The sequence below is a fragment of the Osmia lignaria genome, chromosome 5, assembly GCF_051020975.1.
Source record: "Osmia lignaria lignaria isolate PbOS001 chromosome 5, iyOsmLign1, whole genome shotgun sequence".
Classification (NCBI taxonomy): domain Eukaryota; kingdom Metazoa; phylum Arthropoda; class Insecta; order Hymenoptera; family Megachilidae; genus Osmia; species Osmia lignaria.
Genome location: NC_135036.1, coordinates 7,377,777 through 7,404,448, shown reverse-complemented (window position 1 = coordinate 7,404,448; position 26,672 = coordinate 7,377,777). Strand labels below are relative to the sequence as shown.

General features: G+C 39.4%; 1 protein-coding gene and 1 long non-coding RNA gene across 21 annotated transcripts in view; one reads left to right on the top strand and one right to left on the bottom strand.

Moving 5' to 3' along the window:
- Window positions 1-21,292, bottom strand: part of LOC117605080 (protein muscleblind) — a 215,735-nt gene extending 194,443 nt beyond the window's left edge. For 10 of the 20 annotated variants that reach the window (XR_013062153.1, XR_013062156.1, XR_013062154.1 and 7 more), the window contains exons 1-3: window positions 20,456-21,280; window positions 5,163-6,410; window positions 4,242-4,573 (exon numbers count right to left, since the gene is read on the bottom strand). Coding sequence is in view for 14 of the 20 variants with exons in the window: in XM_076688228.1 (XP_076544343.1) it covers window positions 4,242-4,427 (186 nt within the window). In the remaining 6 variants the exon portion in view is untranslated. Of the gene's footprint in view, window positions 1-4,241; window positions 4,574-5,162; window positions 6,411-12,831; window positions 13,166-20,455 lie in introns of those variants that run through there. The other 10 variants (XM_034325939.2, XM_034325941.2, XM_034325938.2 and 7 more) reach the window with 7 other exon arrangements.
- Window positions 21,293-22,117: 825 nt separating this feature from the next.
- Window positions 22,118-26,600, top strand: LOC143305321 (uncharacterized). Its single transcript, XR_013062204.1, has 3 exons — window positions 22,118-22,222; window positions 22,283-24,510; window positions 24,881-26,600. It is a non-coding gene; the product is annotated as an uncharacterized LOC143305321 (long non-coding RNA).
- The last annotated feature ends 72 nt before the right edge of the window (window positions 26,601-26,672 follow it).

The following is a 26,672-nucleotide window of genomic DNA, read 5'->3' as shown; positions in this document are numbered from 1 at the left end:
GTCTCGCGTTAACGGACGCGACAGGTGCAGAGCAGGGGTACGGGAATGAGACAGAGCGAGATGGCAATACGGCGACGCCGACGCCGATAGCGTCGCGGCGGCGGAGGCGACGGTAGCAGCTGTTAACTATGTTTTTCGTGTCTGTTACCATGAAAAGCCTCTCTCCCTCTCTCTTCTCGTTTTGCCAGTCCACCAATACGATTTTCCGATCCCGTCGCGGAAATACGACGCGCTCGCTGCCCGCAACGATCTAAACTTACTACACTGCGATCCGCAGCGAACTTTTTGCACCAAAACTTGTACCGTTTCCTTATTTCTTCCGTTACGTACGGATTCTTTCAATAATATGGAGACTAGAAATTCTTTTTCAGGCACCGAGTAATCGCGGCGACGATGATTTGCATTTCCATCGAACGGGCTTTTTCTCGAGGCATCGAGTCAAGCTAGCGAATTTCGCCGAACGCATCGTTTCAAGCGAGAACGAAGCTTTATCGTTCCGCGTAGTGGACGCGCGCGAATTGGAAAGCGATCGAACAGGGAGAGAAAAAAAAAAGCATCCGCGTTGAGGGTGGAAAGAGGGATACTGGGAGAGCGGATACGAGTGACAAAAGAAGAAAGAAAGTTCAATCGTCGACGGGGCATGACGGACCGATAAAACAGCCGCACTGGCAGCAGAGTTTTCGACGGGGAACCCGCGACATCTGCGACCGAGAAATGGCTGGCATCCGATCTCGTTCCACGACGCGTAAAACGCTTGACAGTCAAATTAATTGAAAGTTTTAAGGTAATTGGAATCGATAACGACCAGATGAATAAGAGCCTCGGAAAGAACTTCGAATGGCAGAAGATTCGCGTTCTCCTTAAACCTTGAGAAAAATTTGTGTTCTCTATTTAAATGAAATCATTTGATGAAATGAAGGATGTTACTCGAAACCGCGATTCGAAATGTATTGATATTACAGAATCGAATAATTAATATTGAAATTTAGAATCATTTCATTTAATGATTTTATTTAAATACAACCACGACAGAGAACAGAAATTTTTTCTCAAGGTTTAAGGAGAATGCGAATCGTATGTTCCTCGATCTTCTGCCATTCGAAGTTCTTTCCAAGGCTGGAGAACAGCTTAATACTACAGAATCGAGTAATTAATATTGAAATAAAATTTCGAATCGCGATTTCGAGTAAAGTCTATCATTTTATTAAATGATTTCATTTAAATACAACCACGACAGAGAACAGAAATTTTTTCTCAAGGTTTAAGGAGAATGCGAATCGTCTGTTCCTCGATCTTCTGTCATTCGAAGTTCTTTTCGAGGCTGTAGAAGAGCTCGATACTACAGAATCGAATAATTAATATTGAAATAACAAGGTTCTATAGTATGTCATCCTGTGTATATCGAATGAAACAGAGCAGTGAACGACGTCGATTAAGCCGAAGGTCTACTTTAATATCCAGACCTTCCATCCAATCGGCCTAATTGGAATCGAACGTACGAATTTCAAGCACGGGACGAAGGAACCCGGTTTTACAACCGTTTATAATCTAACCGCGCCTTACATCCTTCCACAGCACCATTTTTAATTAACTCCGACCAACGGTACTGTGTTAATTGCAAATTGATTTAACCCATCTGCATCAGAAGCTCTTATCGAATCACCTATCAACGCGGTTGCACGTTTCACCGTTTCAATGAAACAGTATCGCAATTATCAGAGATCTGATCCTCCATCATCGGATCTCTATTTCAGCGAGCATAAGAGAGAAAATCAAGAAGAATTCAGAAGACTGTTGAACGATACAATCTGAGAATTGTAGAATTTTGAAATTTTAGGATCTTAAGAAGCCAATAATTACAGGTAGCGCGATATTATGAAGTTAAAATGATTCAGCAATTTTTAACAATATTTATTTACGTACCCTCTGTTTGGTAGAGCATCTTAAGATCACCTTTCACGGGGTTGAAAACAAGAATTTATACTGACTTTATAAAAACTTGTTCATTTTTCGTGCGCAGAAGAAAGATTTTTCCTAGATGAATCACGGTAGATGAAAATAAAGAGGCTAACTCGTACAGACACGCGAATTACCGGGTGCAGAATAATGTACACGTAAAAGAGATCGTTACTTACGCATCATGAAGCCCCCCCAGGCGATTCTCTGGACGGCAGACCAGAGAATGAGCTCGATTTTCGGGCAACAATTTCCTTTCCGGCAGCGAATTAATCTACCTCTTGCCCGTACGATACTTCTCTAACATTAAATGCGAATGGTAGACGTACGAAACGGCAATGTCTGCTCTCCCCTTTTATACCCCGGCTCGAAAAATGAGCCTTTATTTCATCGGTGAAGCGTAAGGAGAGCCGGAGTTCTGCCACCTAAACGGCAGACGAAACGAGCCCAGACTCTATAGAAGTAGTTCGGGTGCCTTCCCTACACTCCTCCTATGCTTTATTGCTAATATTTCTTCCAAGTAATATCGGTTCGTGCCACCTACATTCATGCGGATAACCCTAACAACCGTCTCGCCCGGCTTTTATTACTGATTCACGTGTTTGCATACCCGTTTAACCCCCTAGGCTCGCCGTAAATGAGCATACCACTTTTTCCAATTATTCTATGGCTGGGAGAATTTATATTTTTATAAAAATTATATTACTGTGGAACGTGTGTGTTCGATTAAAAATAGGAATTATAAATGAATAATATTAAGTCTAGAAGGACGGACCATGGAGAGAGGCTCCACTCAAAGAGTTAATGAAGATAATTTTATTAAAGAAAACAGAAAATCTGCGATCCAGCAGTAAGAAAAATAAAAAATAAAGTGTAAAATATTTCTGAGTTTTCAAGAGAAGAGATTAAAAATTGAAAACATAGGTGATAGAAGAAACACTGGTCGATCTAGACAACTGTTCTTTAGTCTAATTAATTGAACGGTAAAAACTCCGTAAATTCTTCGACTTATTAACGAAAAGGTTTTCCAATTTTCATCGTAATATTCCCCAGCCAGTCAGTTCTGATTCATCAAACTCGTCGAATAGTTTTTCATCTCCCCTTGACGCGTTGAGTAATTGTCGCAATTAATAACTGCAAATTCAATTTTCCAGTTCAATATCTCCGCGACGAAGGAGAGACATTCGAACCCCGCCCTTTTCGTACCTTTTTTTCGCGTTCATTCGTTTAATCATGCCCTCGTGTACAGGGTGTTCGGACATGACAGTCTACACGATTTATCAGTCGATTCCTAAGAAAATAATATTTTATGCAAAGAAAGCTTCGAGTTCGTTAATAATCTCTGGAATAGAGGTAACTTTTATCCTATTTCGTATCGTCGTATCACGTGTACATTTAAATCATTCGATCGAATAATAAATTAATTATTAACGATGAAAGGTCTATTAGTCAATTTTCAGTCAATAACCAGCCACATAGGACAATCTATTATCACGCTGATTGCCATGGAATCAAGCAATTACGAATGGGAAATATAGAGAGAATTCTAATAACCATCAGTGTTAATAATTAAACATTCATTTCCTTGATAATTCGAATTTTAATGCACCACCCTGTGTATCATCATTTTCACTATGCCAATCAACAAGTTAATACGTTTCCAATCATTAAAGAATTAATTACTACAAATAAGGAAATATAACAGCGAAAATAGATATTTCAAATGATCACTATAGCTAACTATAGAGTCACAATGATAGTGCTATTTTTCTAATGCCATTCTTCGTTCGCATTTTTTTTTTACATTTTTACATTTTTCCTTGAGATAAGTGATTGCATTTATAAATGTACTAATACGTTGTCCCGATTCTAATGCTAAACAAACTAAATATGAGTACATCTCTACTTCGAATATTTCTCATTACGATTTATAAAAATTAAGAAAAATATTTCATGCAATGATTTACTGATCGAATTATCCATTAAGAAATGAAACAGTATTAGAGAACAATGGCAGAAGTTGATTAATTTGATAATGAACGAAAATTTGTTTGACATTGCACCTTAATATTTTTCTATGCAGAATCTTTACAAAATCCTGAGGGAAATTTTCAAATAACAAATTTGTTAATATCTAACATGGGGTGCTGATACGTTTAGGTATCGATGATCAATTGTAAAAATTTTATAGTCGTCAGTGATTTAACAATTTTAATTTCTACCTTCGCTCCTTATCTCTTTTCGTAATTCGAGCAGTTTATCAATATAAAAAAATGTCGAATTACCTTAATACTGTCGTAGCAAGCAGTGACCCGTCCATTCTGCACCTCGACGTTAGCTGGCGGATGGGCGAACTTGCACTCCGTGTCAGGCCTAGTACACTTGTTGCGTTGGAACTCCCTGCAAACCTCAAGCTGCAGCCATCGGGAGTCCTTGCCGTTCAGTAGGTTATTCATGTTGACCATTGCCATACTTCCAACTCCTGGAAGACCAACGGGGGAACTCCTCCTTACTAGGGCTACACAAAATCCGGCTTTCTATACCGACTTTAATTTATCCTCTTCGTCCACTGATCTGCGTCTCCGTGCAATGCCTTGCCTCCTTTCGTTCGCGTTCACTGAATTCACCAAAGGATACAATTATTTTCTGTTTTTCCATGCCCTCCGTCTTTTCAACTCATCGGCACTCGTGGGAAATTTGCAGAATTTTCATTATTTCACACTTTAACCCTTGGACGACGCGGCGGACCATGGAGAGAGCCCCAATTTTAATTTAATCTTGTATTTCATGTCATTTTCAAATTATTCTATATAAAAATATTTTGTTTAAAAATTACACATTTTACTTTGGGTCTCGATTGAAGGGTTAATCACAACACTTTGCATATTAATTATCTGTCCAGGTGTTAAATCTCGAAATTTCTTTAATTGATATTAAATTGATATTCCATGGAATCAATGGTTCTTGTAATTTTATATTGATAGAAAGACTACTAAGAAAATTATAAGCGTAAGAAGATTAACGTCGACGAGACTCGAGGTATCTTTCAAGGTGTTAATAATTACCGGTGAGAAACGTGTTAATTCTCGAGATTATCCAAAGAGTCTGAAGATTTTTAAGAGTCTCAAATTTATCCCGAATCTCCGTATGTTTATAAATCCCTCGAGTGCCTGGATCAGACGATACTAAAGAATAAATAATCGTACCTTTCTCAAAAATCTCTTTATTGTTCCATGAACGCGTCCCTTTTGGCAAAGCTGTCGGAGGTCTTCTATCTTCCTTGTGGACGTGATGGAAAAAAACACGCGCGGCGATATATTCGCGGGGGAAAAACTAACCGTCGGGATCTCCCTAACTATTCGTTGTCGCGTTAGAATTATCGGAACACCGTATGGAGAAATGCTCGCGATTCAAGTCAAACCGAATCGAACGAAAAAGAACTGAATCTATACGAACTACTTAGAAACTCGTCACCGTTCTTTTCTTTCCTCTGATTGCTCTTCGTCAACTGCATACACCGGGCCAGCTGAGCCGTTTTCAAATTATTTTCTCAACAAACAACAACAACAACAACACACGGAGAGAAAGAGAGAGAGAGAGAGAATGAGAGAGAGAGATAAAGAGAGAGAGCTTCTTTTTATATATATATATATCTTTTTTTTTCGTTTCTTTCACGGTGGATCGATGGTGTCGGGTCGAACAGGATTGCAGAGAGTAAAGAAGCGGCAGGAGGCGAAGGAGATTCTCACCGTTGGAAGAAAGTGTGAACAAACCCCAAAGTACTCTACTTGTTTCGCTTTTTTTTTTTCTTTCTCTTTTACCGACAACGATTAGGCTTTAGGTTTGTTCGATTTCGAGCTGCTTTTCTTCAGGACAACTCTTCCAATCTTCCGTCTGTAATCTTCGCGCGATGGAAGTCGAGCTTTAGCTTTAAACCGAAGAGCGTGTACTTTTTTTCGCAGGGAGGAAGGCAAAGCTTGAGAAAGCTGTACGTCGACCACCAGCCTTATTGTACGTATGTTTTCTTAATTATCTTTTTTTTTTTATCTGCTGATCGTTGCGTGTACGTGTGTGTGTATAAGTGTGTATATATATATATATCAACAAACTCGAATCCAAAGGAGGAAGGATGTTGAAAGGGGGAGTGAATTTCTAAGGGATGAAAATTGGTTGATTAGAAAGAAGATAGATAAAGAGATACAGTAAGCGCTAGAAGGCGGTTCGCGACGAAGCAGGTGAAAGACAAGGGCAGAGGTCAGGTTGCGAAGGGTCGTGAATCGTGGCTAAAGGGAAGGGAAAGGTCAGAATGAGTGATTGGGGAAGGTGTTGGCGAGGGAGGGAAGGGGGATTGCGAGTTAGCGAGCGACGTTGCGTTTCCGTTTCCTTCGATTCACGTCATTTATTCGAAGCGCTCTCCTTGCTCCTCCCGCGGTCCACCTCCGGTTTCTGCTGTTCTGAAAACATACGAAAAGAAAAAGCGAATATTCGCGTTACTGCGACAATTGCAAAAGGGGGATTTAATTATGCTGCTGTGTAAGTGTACGTGTGTCGCTACCGCTTTAAAAGATTCTCTACGATTTTTCTAGACGCTGGATTCGGGTACCGTGTGAAAATAGATGATTTAAGCAGAGGCGAAGTAGAAAGCGCAGACTACCAATGCAAGCACGCTTTAATTCCCACCGACCCGACCTTTCGTTTGGCTAAAATTGACCCTTGCGATTCGACGTTGCTATCAAAGGCAATCGCTAATTAAAATTCTACATGGATGGATAATTTCATGTATATCATCTTATTTGTAAAAAAAATAATGTAGAAAAGCCTTCCTCTGTACAATAAATTAAAATAAATTAAAGTAAATCTATTGAAATAAATTTTCACGCTATTTAATAAGCTCTGAAAAAATATGCAAATTCGAATGCATTCGAGAATATACTATTGAAGCCAAAGAAACCATTAAACTATTTAATCATTTCGTTTTTATTCTCTTTTGATTACAAAATCTTGCGATATTGATTAGATTAGATAAGAAATTATCACGGGTTGTTGTACAACCCCTTCCACCCAGTTCCTCTCTACTATCTAACCGTATCTCTGTACGATTTCTGTGAACGACAGGTTTTTTCCATGTACTATCAAAAGAAAAGCGGCGATCTCTATTTGAATGATATTCAAAGGCTCAAAGAAATTAATAAATTTTTATTGGAACTCGTTTCATGCAAAAGTCATTAACGTGGATCTTTTTCTGCAAATATTCATGTTTATAAACTACGACTATCAATTCCATAACACTTTGTACAAAAGTCAAAGACGGTTAAGATAAAGAAAAAGAAGCTCGTGTATGGGGGGCTCTTGGAGGTACACAGCACAATTTTCCGTCGCGGGAGTAAGCCGCTTAGGAAAAGCGGGCCCGAACCGCTCGACTCGTTTCTCATGTTACCTGGCAAGAGTTATGGCCACGTATGCGCGCGTTCAACGCACTAGAAAATACCGGAAAGAGGAAACGTTTCCGGTCGGGTCGTTTGTTTTTCCCGAGGATTTCCAGGCCACGGCGAAAATCTACGAAAGAATCCTCTTTTTCGCAAATCTTGCAAATATTTACAAATTAACAATTTCTATACCGCGTTACGGAAAATCTGACACAATTTTTGTTTAATTATATTTAATTTAATCAATTCTGAGCGTGCTAAAAAATTGATACGGGAAGGGATTTTAGAACAGTTTTAAAAACGAATAGAACAATTTTAGAAGAATAATCGATGGAAATGTAGACCGAAATTCTACTTTCAGAATATAGGTTCTTCAAGAATGGAATTCGATACCTTAACTATTTTCAATCTCTGCTTAAATAACAGGTGATACTATTCAGGTGAACGGTAGGATTTGCCAATATTCTTGAATAGATTGATCCTTCAATTAACCATTCACCGCGAACTATGGACATTCGCCGAGTGAATGACACAGATAAAAATAACATTAATATTAATGACGATGATCGTTAATGGAACGCGTTAACACGTCTCGCTGCGAACTGACGCTCGTCGACATGATGATATTAATATTGCTAGTGATATAAATCTGAATAATGTTATTAATATTAATAATCGAATGTGACACGGATCTGTGTCGTCGCGTATCATCGAGATCACAACCGACGTTGTATTCTAAGCATCTCTGTTCACCTGTTAAAAGGTCAGATCACGCGATATCGCGTGCCTAATCGACTCTTCACATAAAATGTAATCGAAAAAGAGGATCATAAATGAGAAAAATTCCCATTGTGAATCGTAAATGTGTTGACAATGTTATGAATATTAAAAAAATTTTATTCTTTTCATTCGTCTTTGTTATTTGGTCATATCAGCGACCCCCCGGGGGCGGCAGCGAACGTATTAACGCGACGATTTCGCGTATCTTCTATCCGTGACTGGTATTTCGCGTGCTCGAAAGACTTCCCTTGGCTCTCGGTCGAATCGATACACGTGCACGAATGCGGCTTCGAGCTTCGTCCACTTCTTTCACGTGACTACCGCAGAAAAAGAGGGACGAGCAAATCAATATCTCACAGAGACTTTTCGTGATCGTCGTCGCCACCGTCGCTACCATCGAACAGTCTTCTTAATATATTATTCATTTGTTTATTTATTTTAGACCGTTCGATACAGGACACGGTAACCCTTTGAGTACGTACAGGGACACGGGTTGATCGTATGGTCAACAATAGTTTCTGATTTTTTTATAATGTTCAATCAATTGCACCGTTTTCCACGACGATCGTGAAAAATCACTGTTTTAATCCTCGGGCGGACCATGGAGAGAGACCCAATTTTAATTTAGATTTTCTCTTTCATATTCCTTTTATTTCCTAAATTTAACACTATTTCTTTAAAAGTTATTCTAGGTCGCTTCTTTAAATTTAGGCCACCATTGACCCAGGCTTCACTGTTCAAGGATTAATTAGAAGTGGAAGGAATACAAATTTTCAAATGTAAAGGGTTAACCCTTTCACTAGGGCGGAGTTCACTGACGATCGTGAAAAATCACTATTTTAACCCTCGGGCGGACCATGGAGAGAGACCCAATTTTAATTTAGATTTTCTCTTTCATATTACTTTTATTTCCTAAATTTCTTTAAAAATTATTCTAGGTTACTTCTTTAAATTTGGGCCGCGATTGACCCAGGCTTCACTGTTCAAGGATTAATTAGAAGTGGAAGGAATACAAATTTTCAAATGTAAAGAGTTAACCCTTTCACTAGGGCGGAGTTCATTGTTAGTATACTGATATTATATCTTTTCAAATGACAATTTTTCTTTTTTTTTTAAATTAAATTAACTACGTCTAATTAGATCAAATTAATATAATTTATTCATTCTAAAAAGTAATTCAGATAAGTCCCACAATAACGAAACTACCAACTATTAAATTTATTATCGGAATCAGAATAAAGTTTCAACTTAAATACCGTAATGTTTAATTATTAATGGTCGCCAGTGTAGATTGCGCCTACAAGCACGTCTATTTATAATGCCGCCACTAGAACCGCTTTGCCGCGTGATTGTGGTCGATTGTAAAAGTCCAGTGATCCGAATAACCATGCCAATATATACACGGCTGGCGTCATCCAGCAGAGAGTAAACGTGAGAACAAAAAGAAGACAGGAAGGGTAGGGTAAATGATTTTTAACGTTTCCAATTCGCTGCGCTTGGTTATCCAGCTTGAAACGAACGGACGCAAGCGAGCAAGCTCGTTCACGCTTGTTCGACGATTTTTCCTCATCGTAGCGTTTTCACTTTGAATTCGAGTGAAAATGACCCCACGTTCAGGCCAACTAGTAATACAGAGACGAAACTTTGGATTCTGTTTGACAAATGACACGATATTTCAAATGTTACGTGGAAATTTTTATTTCGAAAACTTCTGATGTATCCAAAGAATAGAGATTTCGAGCACATCAGAAAGTAAGAAACTGTTCAAGGAGATAAAGAAATCGGTGCCCTGTTCTCTATGTAACAGTTAATGTTATACACTTCTGACTGTATTCTGTTTGGATGTTTCAAGTAACATTTGTCATCAAAAGCAGGTCGATCAATGTTGGTCCAGTTACTGAAGAAAACTTTGGAACATTCTTTGTCCATCTACTCGATATAATCCTTTGGATCTAACACATGGTTTCCTTTCAGATACCAGACATTATTTCCCACCCAGTTAAATTTGTTCAGAAAATAAAAATAACGTGAAATAATAGATTGAATTAAAATTGAGCCTCTCTCCATGGTCCGCCGTCCAAGAGTTAATGCTCCTAAAATGTATTATCAGCAATCAACGCTAAAAAATTCCTACGTTCCCTCGTTTGTACGTAAATACGTGGTGGCAGAGGTAGAGATAATAATAATAATTTCTTTTTCGTTATCAAAATGACAGAAGACATTGATTTATAAAATATGCGAGCGTCAGTGTCAGCGAAAGCCGTATGGCGAAGATTGTGAAAGCTGACGCTACTGAACATCTCTGGAGCCTAAAAACATGGAATTCCTGTTGACAAAAAGTATTACCGCTCGTTCGTCTTTGCATATGCATCATCTGGCATTCCGATGTATCGCGATGCTATCGTTAAACTTAGAAACTTTCACGAAACTATTCGTTTCTTTCATTAACACGCTACTGTCGCCCGTATCTGACCCCCTCGAGATGTCTTCTATATTCCACTTGGAAATACTTGGTTATTTATGGAGGTACCCCTATTAATTGCGCTAAGTAAATTGATCATCAAAGGAACAAATTGCAGACAATAATTTCCAACTTTAATAATTATACTATACTTTTATCTCGCTTTATATATTTTATACTATTTCTTCAGATATTTTCTTTAAATTTTTGCAAGTGTTTCTAATTTGATAACCAAGTGTTATTGCACCGCTTAACTTTGATGGGAAGAAAAGGAAATAAAATGGTGAATTATGGTGTTACACGTGAACCATAATCGATTGTTATTGTCCTACACCTGTCATAATGCTTCACCGTGAAAATACGTGTCAAGCTCGATGAATGCAGATCGATGGAAGGATCTACGATGGTAAAGAGACCTTGAAGCTTTTATTGCTCCGCAGGCAGAGGTTTTCCCTGCAAGGTACCTCTTCCTTCTATCCCCGCTGCACAAAAGAGCACAATTCTATGGAGGTATACCTGCTACCCGACAATCTTCTTAAAAGGCTAGCAAGAGTCAAACATCACGGAAAAGTAGAAAGCGAGCTCCCCGGTTTTGATTTCACTAGGAAAACATTTCAGACGACTGTATTGTTAAGCCTGCGGTCCCTTCTATTGACTCCTCCATTGACTTCCATCCACAATAATGATATCACATCATCTGCACGATTAACGCTATACAACTACTGAATCACTGGAAATGACTAGTTACAGCTATCTTAGATGATAATACATTTTATTAGTATTGATCTTTGGACGGCGGACCATGGAGAGAGACTGAATTTCTTTAAAAATTATTCTTTCAAATAATTTCCCTAACATTTTTCATTATTTACAATATTTTTTTAATTAAAAAATGCATATTTCATATTATTATCATTTCTACTAAACATACCGCGATCAATTGTTTCTAAAAGCAAAACAACATCGACCTATTTTTGCATAAGCCCCCCTTTTCTAACTATTTAACGCGAAAACAAATGAAATTTTCCCTGGCTAACTAAGGTGAACGAGCAAACTTCCACAATAAGGTTGAACGTTATATTCTACCAGTTTGAGGTATTATCAGCTGAATAGAAAACAATGGCGATATTGATCGACGATTCGAGAGGATCGGTTCGAATTAGACCATTTTAATACGCGAATGTGTACCCGCGCTTTTCAGATTTAAGTACCCACGAATAAGTTATCGTATTCAGTAAGATTTCATGATAAGAGCTATTTCAAACGATGTCTGATAGATAAAATGTTAAATCTCAAACGACGAATCCGAGTTACTTAGAGAATTTAAGAGGTAACCGTATTGCATAAAATAATTAAAAAGAATTGCTGTAATTAATTATTGCAGCGTTTATTATTGAACAGTAATACTAATTTCATTGTATCATGAGAATCGATCCAATTTAAAAATATATTCCTAAAACGTCGTAATAAAAGAAGAAGCTCTGCCAACTTTAAATTAGTCCAAACTTTAGACTTCTAAAATATACGTACGAAAAATATATAGGGTGCTCCAGAAAATACAAATTGCAGAATAAAAGATCTTCTAATCTTCAAGAAATTATTAAATAAATCAAATGAATAGAGTTCAATGAAAAAAATAAAAAAAATGATAGCAATAAAATAAAAATAAGCTTTAAAAAATGTTATTCTGCAATTTCGATTTCTTTTTACTTGTAGAATCGTGTTAACACGATACACCCGGTATTTATCATGAGGTTACATTAAGAAAAGCATGCGCATCGTGGCGTGTCGCAACGCAGTATCATTTTCAGTAATCTCGAGAATGGCACTGCTATCCCCCACAGTTTCAGTAGAAACGGCCAGGTAATTAGACTGAAAATATTCTTCGTCGAAACGAGTTCCTATGTTCCAGCATTTTCAGAATCGAGAGAACGAGTGGCACTAATTATTACTCCGAAATTTTTTGCAAAATAAGCTGAATGCCTTTAAAATATTAATAAAACGCGACCAGACAGAGGCCATTAAAAAACAAGAGCAAATAATTCAACCACTAAATAGTACTTCATATGTGATTATAAAAATAAAAGAAATTAAATTATACTACTTTAAAACCACATTATAACGCATTGTTCTAAATAAACCTATTTGTACTATGACGATCAACCTATCAATCACCTTATCATAATTAAAAACTTATCATAAACTAACCTGTTATGTTCGTCGAGTCGTGCCAAGCGAGAACAAAGGTAGAACCTCAACACGTGGAGTAAAATTAGAAGAGTAGGTGGGGACGACAATCATCACCAACACAATTAAAGATACACTACAGACGCGACGCGAATGACCGTCCTACTCCGAGTCTAAACGGGGACTGAGAAATGGTGGGGGAAGGTCCGCTATCTGTCCCCCACTGCCTGGGGCCTGACGCGCATGCGCACTCGATACATCGCTCTCGCTGGGCATTATATTCTGATTGAACAATGTGACATCATATGGCAACGTATCAGGTTATTCCAGAAGTTATGTCATTTTTACACGTAACTTTAACATTAATTATTAAATTAAAGATGGAGGTTTGTTGAGCCTATTAATTAGAAAATATGAAAATCATATTACTTCTTATTTGGAATGAATAGTGAATGATGAAAACTGAGCATCAAGGGACTTATTTTCAATTTAAAAAAATGAAATATTTAATATGTTTAACTAATTGAAAGTTGATCTAAAGGGAGCATGCACAAGAAACTTGTTTATATAAACTTATGAATTACTTATGAAATGAGTTGATATAATTAGTTATAAAACTGTCGGCGGATATCGTCAGTGGGTGGAATGATAAAAAAACCGGTGGGAAAGCAATTTGACGCCACAGAGTAGATGCATCGGGACGCTTTGAAGCCATAAATTTGTACGGAAGGGCGAGGGCGCGACTACGGAGAGAGGCAGCCGTCCAATCGGACGTTGCGCTCGGCTTGCTCGTTCATGCATTTCAACGCTTGCAAATCATTCATTCTGACTCATTGTCGAGAAGTCGGCCGCTATACGCGCACTGTCACAGCGCAAAATGCTCTCAACGATGAAATTTCATGGAACATTCTCTGCACAACCGTGCCCTCGTACACACGATCCCACCGACCGTATGCCCTTGAATATTTATCGTTTTCTGTGAAATCAAATTCTATCGCGATGAATGTACCATCAGCTCGTGGCTAGTTCGATAGGAAAAACAAAATTACCATCGGTCCATCGGTTTTCAAATTAAAACCTCCAACAACAGCTTTCTATCCTTCCCCACTGAAACGCTTCTGTTGAAATTAACAGCACGGTTTTAGGAATTTTCCTATTTTTATTCCGTTACAAAAACGTGGATTCACGATGTTCCATAAAAATAAGCCAAATTGTAACTTAAAAACGGTAGAAGATTGAAATAGATACTTTGTATCTCGATATTTTTTCTGCAGAATATCTCAAACAAAAGAAACTGTGCAGTTTACTTTTGGAAAAGATTTAGACCTTGAAATCTTTGAAACACCTCCACTCTCGGAGTCGACGCATGCATCATATTACGATGCACCACACGTGACATCGTTTAATTCTTACTTCTACCGTTTTGAAGTTATAGCTTGACCCAGTTGCATGGAACACGCTGTATGTACGATTCGTTAAAAAAGAAGAGGAAAGAAGCAAAGTTTCTGAACTGTAAATATACGGGAAAAAATAAGATTCCAAATTATTTTTGATCCTATCCGGATATATCCCAGGGACGTAAAACAACAATGCATTCTTAGATACCACTATCAGCGATCAGTCTTACTGTATAAAGATAGGTCAGCTGTGAAAGAACGAAACTGGAGAGGCTGAAATATAGAGTATCCCCGGAGATAAAAAGAGGTAAATGGAGTAAGAAACGTCGTATCTTCAATTCTTAACAAATCATCTGCCTACGCTACTGAAAGACGTTCCACTGGAAATGAGAACAATACAGCGGTGCTCCTACACACCAGTGTTCCAGTGAGACATTACAGAAACTTGTTCACCCATTAACGATTATATTTTTATTTCATTTCTCAAGTTTATTAGATAAGATGTAATATCGTTATAAAAGAGAACAGTAGCGTTAAAAAAAATGAAGAAATGTTGAAAACCTCGAGCATTGTACAATAGTTGCTCGATAATTTGTCTTTTCAAGTTCTAAACACAGCTCTTGAAGAAACGGAAAATTATCAGGCGTTAATGAAATGCGTGTTCCTTCGCAATCTGTTTACATTCGAGTTGAACGCGACGCGCAGAGAAGGCCACACCTGAGGCTGAGCGATGCCTTTGAATTATAATCAAGTTAAATCTCTCTAACTTTTATTTACTTTCCTACTCGAGTCCCCAAATGAAGGTAACGATGAAAAATTAGTTAATTTGCATTCTCGGTGTTGATCAGAGTCGCCCTGCGGAAAGTTCCAGGGAACGTGGGTGGGGAAAGAAAACGTCGCGAGACTATAAGTTCAACGAAGCGTTCGAGTAAAGGGGAACGTTAAGAAGAGCCGTGGATTTTCGTTGATGTATCGTTCCACGGCATATGCGGTGCTGTGCTTTAAGGAGAGAAAGACGAGGATGGAGTCGAGCGACGAAAGGAAAAAGCAGAGAAATATTTGTAGTTACGTTGGCGGGTCAACGCCACCTATCTCTCCCTCACGGGAGCAGCCTGTCACGAGACTAAAATTAAAACGAGGCGCACCCACCCCGCCTACGCGTACAGTGTACGCCGTGCACCAACACGTACAGGATGCTCGGAAACGTTCAGGGACAAAGACAAGGAATCGACCTTAAGGCTTCGGAGCTTTTTCTCCCTTTTTCATTCCCATCGTTAACACCGCAGCGCCGGTTCCCGCTTTATGCTTTTAACCTCGACAATTGCCGCCCTTCAACGTTACGTGCGTCCCATGAATTGCGTTGTTGCTCCCTATCACTCTCTCTCCCCGTTCCTCCGCTTTCTTTCCTAAGCTTCTATTAACAGCGTCAAGCTACACCGCATTCTTCGTTCACCCACAGAGAAATAGGATATAAAAGTCCCTAAGACTCGACCTTATCAATTGATCACGGATCAATGATCTCTGTAGAATAGAGCAACCGTTCGATAATTCCTCGCTTTTCAGTCTCTAAAAGGAGATGAGTTGATTGGCTATCCAGACGAATCATACGGCGACGAATTATCGAGCGGCCACTGTACCGATGCAGATTTTCGCATGGGCCAACTGCAGAATGCTACGTTTAAAAGCCTTCCGCTTATTCATATGGGAACGTTCACCATTTACGACCGCGTGAGCGTCCAAGGTGGAGGTAGATGTTCCAGGAATTGACCGGTGTTATCTGATCCGTGCTCGTTCGCCTTCGAGCGCGTTGTCGACGAGAGCGAAACCGGTGCAGGAGACCGACAGAGACACTCGTATGTACGGAATTACATACTGTTCTGTAATTTAAGTTAAGATTACTCGAATATAATCGAGTTCGGTATCGTTTTACATAACAATCCCGACGATTCGATTCGTGTAACCTAATAACGATCCAAGGAAAAGCGTATGAATTTAGGATATCCGGCCAATTATCGAACGGCTGCTCGCTATAGTAGAACGACAAATATACGAGCCCAATAATTATTTCAGTTCATTACCGTGTAAAAATTAATGTTCCAGTTGGTTAAATCTATCCATATCGGAAAAGCTGCGATTTAAAAAAAAAAAATTAACGTTTAACCCTTTGACTGCTGAGTACCATACGAAATAACAATTAAGTCAATAAAACTTTTTTTTTTGTTTTTATTTCATGAGAAGAGTCTCAATTTAGTTTTTCATTTATTTTAACCCTTTGACTGCTGAGTACCATGATTTTTTCCCCTCCTTTCTTCATTATTTTATGACATCATTATAATCTGGTAATATACATTGATAACTTTGATTATGAGTAAGATATACAAGAAAGAAAATATGCCCACCGACAACTTTCACCTGACGCATACGTGAGTCCATAGCAGTCAAAGGGTTAAAGAAAGATGCCTCCATAAAATATCTGTCTGGAAACTCGTTCTTCAACGATCGATCGAAAGTTTTCTTGTAACGGCCGCGAAATCGCGTAGGTTATAGCGTATGTTTGGCCTAGAAGAGTAGGCCGACGACAGAGTGGAAATATGTAGCACGATTAGAAGGACACATTTTCCATGACGTCGCGTGCGAGCGGTCGGACGATCCGTGAAACGATTTACGACTTTGCGAACCGTGCACCGTTATAAATCCTTTCAACGAACGAAAATTCGTCCGCGTACCGTTTGGCGGAATTGTAAATTAACGACACTTGATATAAATGTGGATTTTATTGGCAAACGACCAGAGAAACAAGAAACCGATATAAATAGGATTTTCTTCGCTCGGATATATACATACACGCCGAGTTACCGAGTTTTGTAACTCTATACAGTGAATTTTCGGTCCGGTTTTATTTTCGTTGGATCTTTATTTTCGTTTTCACCAGTTAGACCGTGACAAAAACGTGGAAACGCGGCAAAGCTTCGAGGAAAACTAGAACTTAACCGCCCGCGTATATTATCCGGGATAATTTCGACATCGTTACGTCATGCAGTCCATAATACCGGTTTCTCTTTATTCCTACCTCACTCGACGTAATACGTATCCACGCTGGCTAACTCCACCATTCCGACACTATACATCTCTATAATTTATCGCTTCGTACGATGAAGAAAGTTTCGAGTATAGTTGGTAATAACACGTCAGGTAATTATGAAAATGGTACGCAGGAGAAAAATTATGTCGCTCAATATTCGTCGATTGAAGTTGTCAACTCCGAAATAGTACAAGTTTACTTGGTGACAATATTGTTCAGTGATTAGAAAAGTGGTGTAACGAAAATTGAATTTTCTCCATATCCATATAGGTACAGTAGCTCGGAAAAATATTCGGACACTCTTTAAAACAGAACACCTCATTTAAAATTGGACCAAATGATTTGAGGTTTTTTGAGAAGTTATACAAATTAATTTACTAAAATATGTGCTTTTGTTGTTTTGAAAAATTACAGTTTGTTGAAATCGTGAATATAAATAGTGAAGGGTAATTTTATTTTGTGCTGAAAATTTCATCGAGACCGGTCAATGCACTTAGAAGTTACAAACAATTAAAATTTCCGAAAATCGCGACTTTTCATCTAACAGGAACTAGTCATGTATCTCTAATTTTTTAATGACCACAAAAATAGAAGATTGGAATTCTCCAAAAATATCCATTGTATAAGTGTTCAAATATCTCATCCTCTATTCTTTTAGATTGAAATCTATTGAATCTATTTCAAACTGAAATTCCTCCGAGAATTTATAGAATGATTCAGTAACGATAATTCATTTCAAGTTTTTATAAATAAAACAGAATTCCTTACTATAGCAGGACATTAGTTCGAACCTTTTTTCATCAGAAACTAAGCTATTATTAGAGTCACGGTAATCGACATGCTGATGTCATAGGATAATTACCACTAATCACAGAACAACTGTTCACACAGTGTTTGTTAATGTAACGTCATGTCCGAATGAATAACAGAAATTGCTTAATCTTCGAACGCTGAAGTTCAACCTTCGCTCATCCTGTAATTTCTGTTTTTGTTTAGAACGAGCCGGATCCTCTAGTTTTATTAAAAATATTAAGTCTACCTTGCTGCATACTTTTAACATAATTTTATGAAACAAGAATTTTAATGGAATATTTATTTTTATGAAAATAAGAAGAAGCCAGGCCCACCTGGACCTCCTACAAAGCTACTCCAATCTTTCTAACGTGTACTAATGAAAGAACGGTTTACATTTTACTGTCCATTCATATTTTTCTTTGTAACCTATTTTTTGAAGTGCACGAAACCCACGCATAGGTGTGACTTCCTGTAGACGTTGTAAACAAGTGGAAACAAGGACATGGCGTTTAAGAAGGGTTCGTGGTAGTATAGTGTAAAGGTTCAATAGGATAACAGAAACCGAGGTCAGAATGTTAGTGAGACACGCCCACGAAGGTACTGTAATTTGATGCGTTACCTTCCATACTGATACCTGAGAGATGCGCTGGTATTTACAATAGAATTCCTTTGACTTCTTTCACACCTTTCTAATTGATAGATATGGGTATCCTAACTCAGTCTAACTTAAGTTCAAAATGATAAAGATAGAAGGAAATGAATTTCATTAGGGAGAATTAAATGCCCTCATATGGAGTCTCATGTGACGAGTGTGAAAATTATTATACTTCAACTCTCGAATAATTCAAATAAAATAGAACAGTCATAAAATTGTCTAAAAATGAACCATTTGTAGCTCTTAAAAAAATATCTTAACCCTAGGACGGCGGACCATGGAGAGAGCCCAAATTCTAATTTAATCCTATATTTCATATTCTAATCTATTCTTTTAATATAAGAAATTTTTCATGTAGAAATGACATATTTTACTTTGAATCACCGCTGTTCAAAAGTTAAATACCTCATAATGTTCAAAGGTACCATAATCGCGGTGATTATAACGATAACAGTTTACAATCTTGGAATTATCAACGGAACTTTATTACACGTGTATATTGCTTGATTGGTAGTCCATGCTTATCGTATAACCGACAAATTTTCTTGAAAATTTGTATCGATGGCTAATGAAAAATAAACGCGGATAAGATAAAGAAAAATGTAATTCGATCTTTGATGAAAAGACAGTGGTCGAGGCATGTATTACAGGTAGATGTTTTAAAGATAATTAGTTTTGCGAATGTACTTCTCACGCATCATATTATCTCGTTTTAGAAACGTGCCCGGTACAGGTGATGCATCTATATCAGTAACCACGAGCCCTAGGGGCAAACCGGGTTTCCCGAGCCGTCTGCGGTGTATTTTTGCTCGCGGAAGGAAAACTCCTAGGGAATTATATCGTCGAGTACTTTGTCGTAAATCACGGGCAAGCTTAGTCATTAAAATAGATTTCCAGCGTGAAATCAGCGAGCGAGACAAAAATTCATGAGAGATAGAAGAAGAAAAATGAAACTTCCGAATGATACCGAACACCCGTTCAAATGTATCCGAATAAAAAATTAGCCGCGCCACGGATCGTTGCTCCGAAACGTTCGAACGGACGTGAAGTTAACGTCACGTGGTTGATGCGATACGATCACGTGATTTTAATTCGTACATTTTAAGGATGACACAGATGTCGATAAAAGTCGAAAGTGAAACGGTCGACGGTAAAAGGATGAATTTATAACGATTATTGTTTGGCCCGGGATTTTTTTTACGTTTCGATGGTAACGAAGAAAACAACGATATCGAGGAGAATTTCAGATGACAGATGTACCGCCGTGTCGAAAGTTACGATTATGTATCGACTGCGTTCGATAACGTAAAGTATGCAATGCGAGGCAACGATTAATCGAATGTCGAAGTTCATCGAGTATTCGCGTAAAAAACGTGACAATTTCGATGAGTCGACGACACACGATAACGTGAAACCAGAACCGGATGAGAAATTAAATAAAATGATTCCTTCGAATAATCAGCATCGCTGGTGATTAATGAAAACAATGAAACGGAACGGCGTCGTTTTTTGCAACGGCGTAAAAACGCAATTATGGAAACGATGACGTCACCGGGATGACGACGTGAACCGTAATACATGTCGATGCATACAGCACAGCGCCCACGCGCGGGCAATGGCGTGTACGACTTATTACTTTATAGCTATGCGCGAACCTATATAGATGTAAGCTTACACGTTCGTATATATCGTAAAATAGAGAGAGGTCTGTACTACCTTGCGCCGGAACACGCGGAGGTATCAGCCGCGATCTCGCCGTGATGTCGGTCACCGTGACAGGTTAGGCGGTCGGTGAGCCTTCCTTCGTTGCTTCTTCAAAACTTGAAACTTCTCTCACTGTTGTAACGAATAACACACCAAGCAAATATAATATATATATCTTATTTGTCAGCACTTATTCCGTCGATGACACGATTTGCTCTTTTAACGTGTGACATACGAGCTCGAATATTGAAACGGTGCACTTGCTCTCTTTCTCACTGAGCAACGAGAAATGGCAGAAATTCTTGTACTCTCACTGTACTGTTCCGGTCAATCAGCGGGATCGCGACACAAAACCACGGTAAAACTTGTTTTCACTTTTAACAACGTTGGCCCGGATGCATGCTGAGCTGCTCAACACCGTTCAAACTCATAATCAGCTTACTCGATTCACAAGGTCCCTGGTTATACTCGTATATTCGCTCGCGTATTATTTATCCTTTCTACAAAGCCGCTGCTATATGAACCACGCGCGACTGGACGACTATTGCGAGGGCAATAACGACGACGTACTGCGTGTGCGACGATGACGGCGGCAGTAGGCAGCAGCGGCGACGGCGGCGGTGGCGGCGGCAATGGCGACGGTGAACGACGATAGACGACGTCGGAGGGACCGGCTGATGGAACGGGGCAAATATATGCAGCTGACGGAAGCCTCGATGCGATTTTGTAAGAGGGTGAAAAGATAAGGCGAGCAATGCTGGTTAGGCGACGGGATTGCGACTGCTTGCTGCTTGCTTGGCTAGCCGCAAACGGGGGCCTGGCGCGACACCGACTGTCCGACGGCAGCGCCCCCTCACCCCTCTCCTTCCACCCCCCACCTCGTTCATCCCACCACTCATCTATTCCCTGCCCGCCTTCCACCTTTCTTACTCTTTGCCCTACCGCACGCACACAACCTATTTCTTCTCCTTCTCTCTACTTTTCTCTTTCCCGCTCCTGAACATCTCCTTGCTCCATTTCATTCGTTCTTTAGTATTCGCTTTCATCTATCTCGCTTAGTCACACCTACGATCCTACGTTTCACGCATTCTACACTCTCCCTCTTTCTCTCTTTCTCTCTCTCTACCCTCCCTCCTCGTGCTCGTCATTTATCTCTTTTCTTTCTTCATTCAACGCCCAATGCCTCTTTCCTTCTCTTTCTATCATCTATCGCGCAACTATGCATCCTCTAATTCAAACTTCCCTCTTTCTCTCCTCATTTCTCCTTCTCGACCCTCTCTCTCTTACTCCTGTTCCCTTGGCTTTATCATTCTCTCTTTATCTTCGTTGAATCTGCCGACTGTCTCCCTTAATCGTACGTACGAACTTTCGATACACACACCATCGCATTCTCTCCGTCTGTCCTCGTTCGATCATCATTTATTTTCCTTTTTCCTCCTTTCCCCGACTACGTGGAGCCAGGAACCCTTCCCCCGCATAATATGAGTCGCCCGTCTCGCCCCTCGTTGCAGCCATGCGGCCGTATACCATGCCACGTCGCCGTCACCGCCGCCGACGATGAGGCACCAACCGCCCCTCTCCATGGCTCAATAAGCGTTGTTCGGACGCATGCGCCGCTTCGATCCCCCTCCATTTCTCGATCCTCCTCGTTTCGTCTCTTTCTCTCCTACCAGCTGGCGACCCAGCCTGCTTACCTTGCTGGAGAACCGGCAACGGAGTTAGGTTAGGTTTGGTCGCGCATCGCCCGCTGACTATCACGCTTGCCGCGGCTTGGAAAGGGTTAGTCAATTTCTCTTTCTCACTTTTTCTTTCCTCTTACCTTCTCGTTCCTGCCTACAGGGAACAGAACTTCCAACGCGTGTACTGTACATCGGCGTAATCTTGTTTCTCCATGCGTTCAGGCGCGCAAGACAGCAGTGGAAGAAAAAGATCGGGATGGAAGGAAGGAGTAAGGAGCTTAGCCTGATTCGAGTAAAATTCTTTGCGTTCGATGCCGATAGCCTTTGCGCTACAATGCATAACGTAGAATGATACCGACGTCCACAATAGCGATACATCTATTTAATATCCTTGACCGGGCTCGTTTCAATCTTTCGTCTACCGATCGATTTCTACCGTCACCTTGATGAAACTCACTTTCACGGTTTACCGTTAACGGTTAAAACATAATCGGTGAATCGTTGAAAACAGGGTGAAAGAACTTCTGGCTCATACTGTACACCTGCTTAATCTCATTCCCTCCGGTGTATAGGATGGAAGGGGGCAAAGTGACAGTGCGCGAGGGAGGCAACGAATGAGATCCGTAGAAAATTCTTTATAGTGACGCCGATGGTCGCTGTGTGCTACGGTTCGCAGCGGGAAAAGATCCCGGTGTCTGATACAGAGGGACCGTGCATATCGTTTGCACGAATATTTCTACGGTACATTGTACATACGTGCATTCTGTATGTACATACTTATCACGACTCGTTGTCACGATTCTCTCTTCGACTCCCTTTTGTATTTTCGAGTTACTGACTTTACATTTCCTTTCAAATAAATCATCTTACGATATTTACCGTAACCGCGGCCGCACGTTTCGTGAAGGGTATAACTATAGCAATTTTAAATTTATTTAATAAATTATGGAATAATAGTTATAGAGGAAAAGTCTTTTAGTATTGAAAATGTCGATTAACTCCTCCGCGTGTTACGGATATCTTCGGTTTGAAACTCTTTCTTCAGAGATCCTCGATACTAACAGCGGAACCGGAAGTACACCCTTCTCGTCTCACTGGGTCTGATAAGCGGAACAACTGCTACCTATACACACAAACGTACTTTATTTTCCGTTTCCGAAATCGTTTGAACGCGTTGCATCGATAGAAAAACATTTTAACAATTTTTCAATTAATTTTCTAAATTCATTAGTATCGTTAATTGATAAATTACCGTGCAAATTTTCTCTGTTGTTACATGTTAAATTATCTAACGTAGCATTGAGAAACGAAGTACTCGTTTCCAATAGTATATCGTGGCAATTCGAACGTGTGTTCGTATACATAAATGAAAGAAGAAAATAGAGAAACAGAGGCCGCTAAGGTGTGATACGAAACGTCGAGGGATACAGGCTCATATTTCTCGTGAAACTGAACCGAATAAATTTTTAACAAAAATTGCTGACTCGCTACATTACGCTGCCGTTCTCTTTACAGCTACTCTGCTGCTATCTTTTCTTCTTAGTACCCATTCCTCTCCTTTCAAGTGTTATCGTGCTGCCAAATATACGAGAGAATAGTCGGGAGAAATTTATTTGCATCCCCGATTCTGTAGATAGAGAAATTTCAAGAACCTTTTTACAATTTATCGAAGAAAATTAACGAAGTAAAGTCGTTAATTTAATCATGGGTTTCCTTCGTAGCAATGGTATCATTGTAACCGCAGACCGCGTAAACGGAAGTGAAATACACTTACAGATATATTTTAATCTCATCTAATTCTTTTTTCAAAAACATTCTCTTCCAGTTTGCTTTTTTCAATATTTTTAATTGAGAAATAAGAGAAGTTTGGGGTAAGTCTTTGGACTTAGTTGTACCAAGGTCCTCGTCTACTCTTATAATAATTAAAATCATCAGATTTGTAATTGGTACTTAGGAAAGCCGACAAATTGTAAGAAGCGTACCGTTTAACGACGCTGGACCGATGCTTCTGACAGCATTCCGGTAAAACAAGCATCATTACGCAACCAGTCATCGGTTTTTTTAAAAAGAAGAAAGTTTCCCTCGGTACCATTGTGTTCCTCGCAAAGGTGAAGCTAATGAGCGGGCGCTTTTATACACGGAAAGAGGAGAAAAAAAAAGAAAAAGGGAAGGTAGGAAACAGGCGAAACGAAGGGCCGTGGACGGGGTGGTAGGGAAAAATTTTCAACGGTGTAAAGTAGAAATAGGAAAAGAGCGATTCGATCTGTTCACCCTCGGAACCATTTCATTCCAGGACCACGGCGGAGGATCCTCCGAATCGAGAGAACAAGCGTAACGGCGAGCGAACGAGGAGAATGAAAGGAAGGAGAGAATAAAAACCCCCTCGAGGTTCGACTCAGCATCCCACGATATCTACATCTATTTTTGGCCACGGTCAGCTGTAGTTGCACGGCATTAGCATAATGAAGACAGTTCGTCTCTTCTCGTCCTCTTGGCCAACGCGTGCCTACTCTCTTTCGCTTACTATGCCACATTACACGTGTACACACACGTACTCAACCTTTCTCTCCGTCTATCTTTTCGTTTATCACTTTATTCGTTCTTTTTTTCAAGCGTTTATACAGGACGCTTCAAAAGATGAAAAATTTTATTCAGGAAATGAAAAGAATAATTAGTTGAATTAATTAGTGATCAGTTTGAATCTAATTTTCGAATGACTTCACTGGTTAAATAAGAAATCCTTGTGATACGATTGCAGGATCTCGGTAGGGGTCAAGATTGACCCGGACACCAGCGTCTGAGTAGGAACGCAGTTTGGGAATGAGGTGAACGTGTAGGGGTGAGGGGTCGAATAGCTCGTGGAAAGGAGACAGTGGTGGTCAGGAAAGAGAAGAGGAACGATGACAAAGCAAGAAGGGTGCTGCTACAAAGAAGCAAAAGAGGAGAAAACCTGCTCCAAGACAACGTACTAACGATACAATAAGATAACAAGCTACAGGGAGGGCCCTGACTTTCCTGGATAACTCAACGCCTGTTCCTCGAATTTACTGTATAAATATTAGGTTGTTTCGTGATAAATATCGGTTTAATTTAATTATTTAATTATCAAGAATAGTTAATTTTCGAATATCAAATTTCAAGCCCAAGGAAATAATATATTTTCATTATTTTCTCTTAATTATTTAAGTATACCTAATTTATAGTGCCTGGTGTTGATGCCAGATTGTTTATTTTATATTGCAAACAGATATTACATTTCCCACGAACAACCTGATCTTAACAAGAAAACCTTTTACTCGTAATCCTGTCGCAACGATCAAATTGACCATTATTCCAGGCGTGATCGTATTATTGGTATCCTGTGAAAATGTGTATTCACCGTAATAACCATAACTCCGAGTGTTAACGGGCGTCATCGAAGGAATTGCGTGCTCACGTCTTCTATAATTGAATTAATCGCGTCTGTTTGCTCCTTTGTGTACAGTGTGTGACACATAAGTCCACCCCTATGCCGATTTACCGGAGACAAATTAATAAGACCACTTTGATATTTTCTTTGCTTCAACGCGTAACCAATAATTGGTATCCTCTTCCAATCGTGATCTTCCAATAACGTTACGTAAAAAAAAATCTTTGAATTCTGCTAATTTTATTAAACCCATCAATTATGTTGAATATAATTAATGATAGGGGGTGTCGTTTGCCCTTGTCAGCTTCTTCATTAACAGACTTCAAAAACAGTTTCTTTCCCTAACAGAATATCTTATTGTCAAATTCCTACAATTTTTTCTTTCCAAACGTACATCAAGTATAAAAAGCAGATGCTTTAAATAGATATTTCGTGTAAACTGTTTCAGGCATCGAAGTGTTAATTTGATTAGTAGTTTAGGTTGGTTTGCGAGTGATGAACGATCCAGTTATTAATCAATTTGAATTACGTTGAAGATGATCGATTAATCGACGTACACTTTACACGATAATTAAGCGGCTGGTCTTGAAGCTGGCAACAACGTTTACTCGTAAATCTACGTGTAATAATCATTTATCGTAACAAGCTGCCTGAAAAAAAATAATATGATATTCAAAATTCAATCAAAATTGGGCCTCTCTCCGTGGTCCGCCGTCCAAGGGTTGAATATACTGTATATATTCAGAATTCATAGAAAAGCGAACGTACACTGAAAGGATAAATAACGTTTGCCATTGCGAACACGCCAGGCTTCGACAGAAATTGTTCTCGCTGCAGTCACGTACGGCCCTCGTGTCGGAACAACATAAAAATGTAATTACTCCTGTCATGGGGAACGAGCTCGAGAAGACGGCAAAGAAGAGGACGAGGTCGGTTGAATTAAAGGAAGGACGTGATATTTAGTTTGCCGATGAAGCAGAGATTCATAACAGTAGATAAATTTTCGAGAAATAACATTAACCCTAGAAGGACGTAGCTTTCATTTTTATATTTCTCGTCGGGGTTGATTTCTTTTTTTATTTCTTAAAGCATGGATCAATGATGACACGATATCGGGTAAGGGAGGATTAAATCTCGTGTC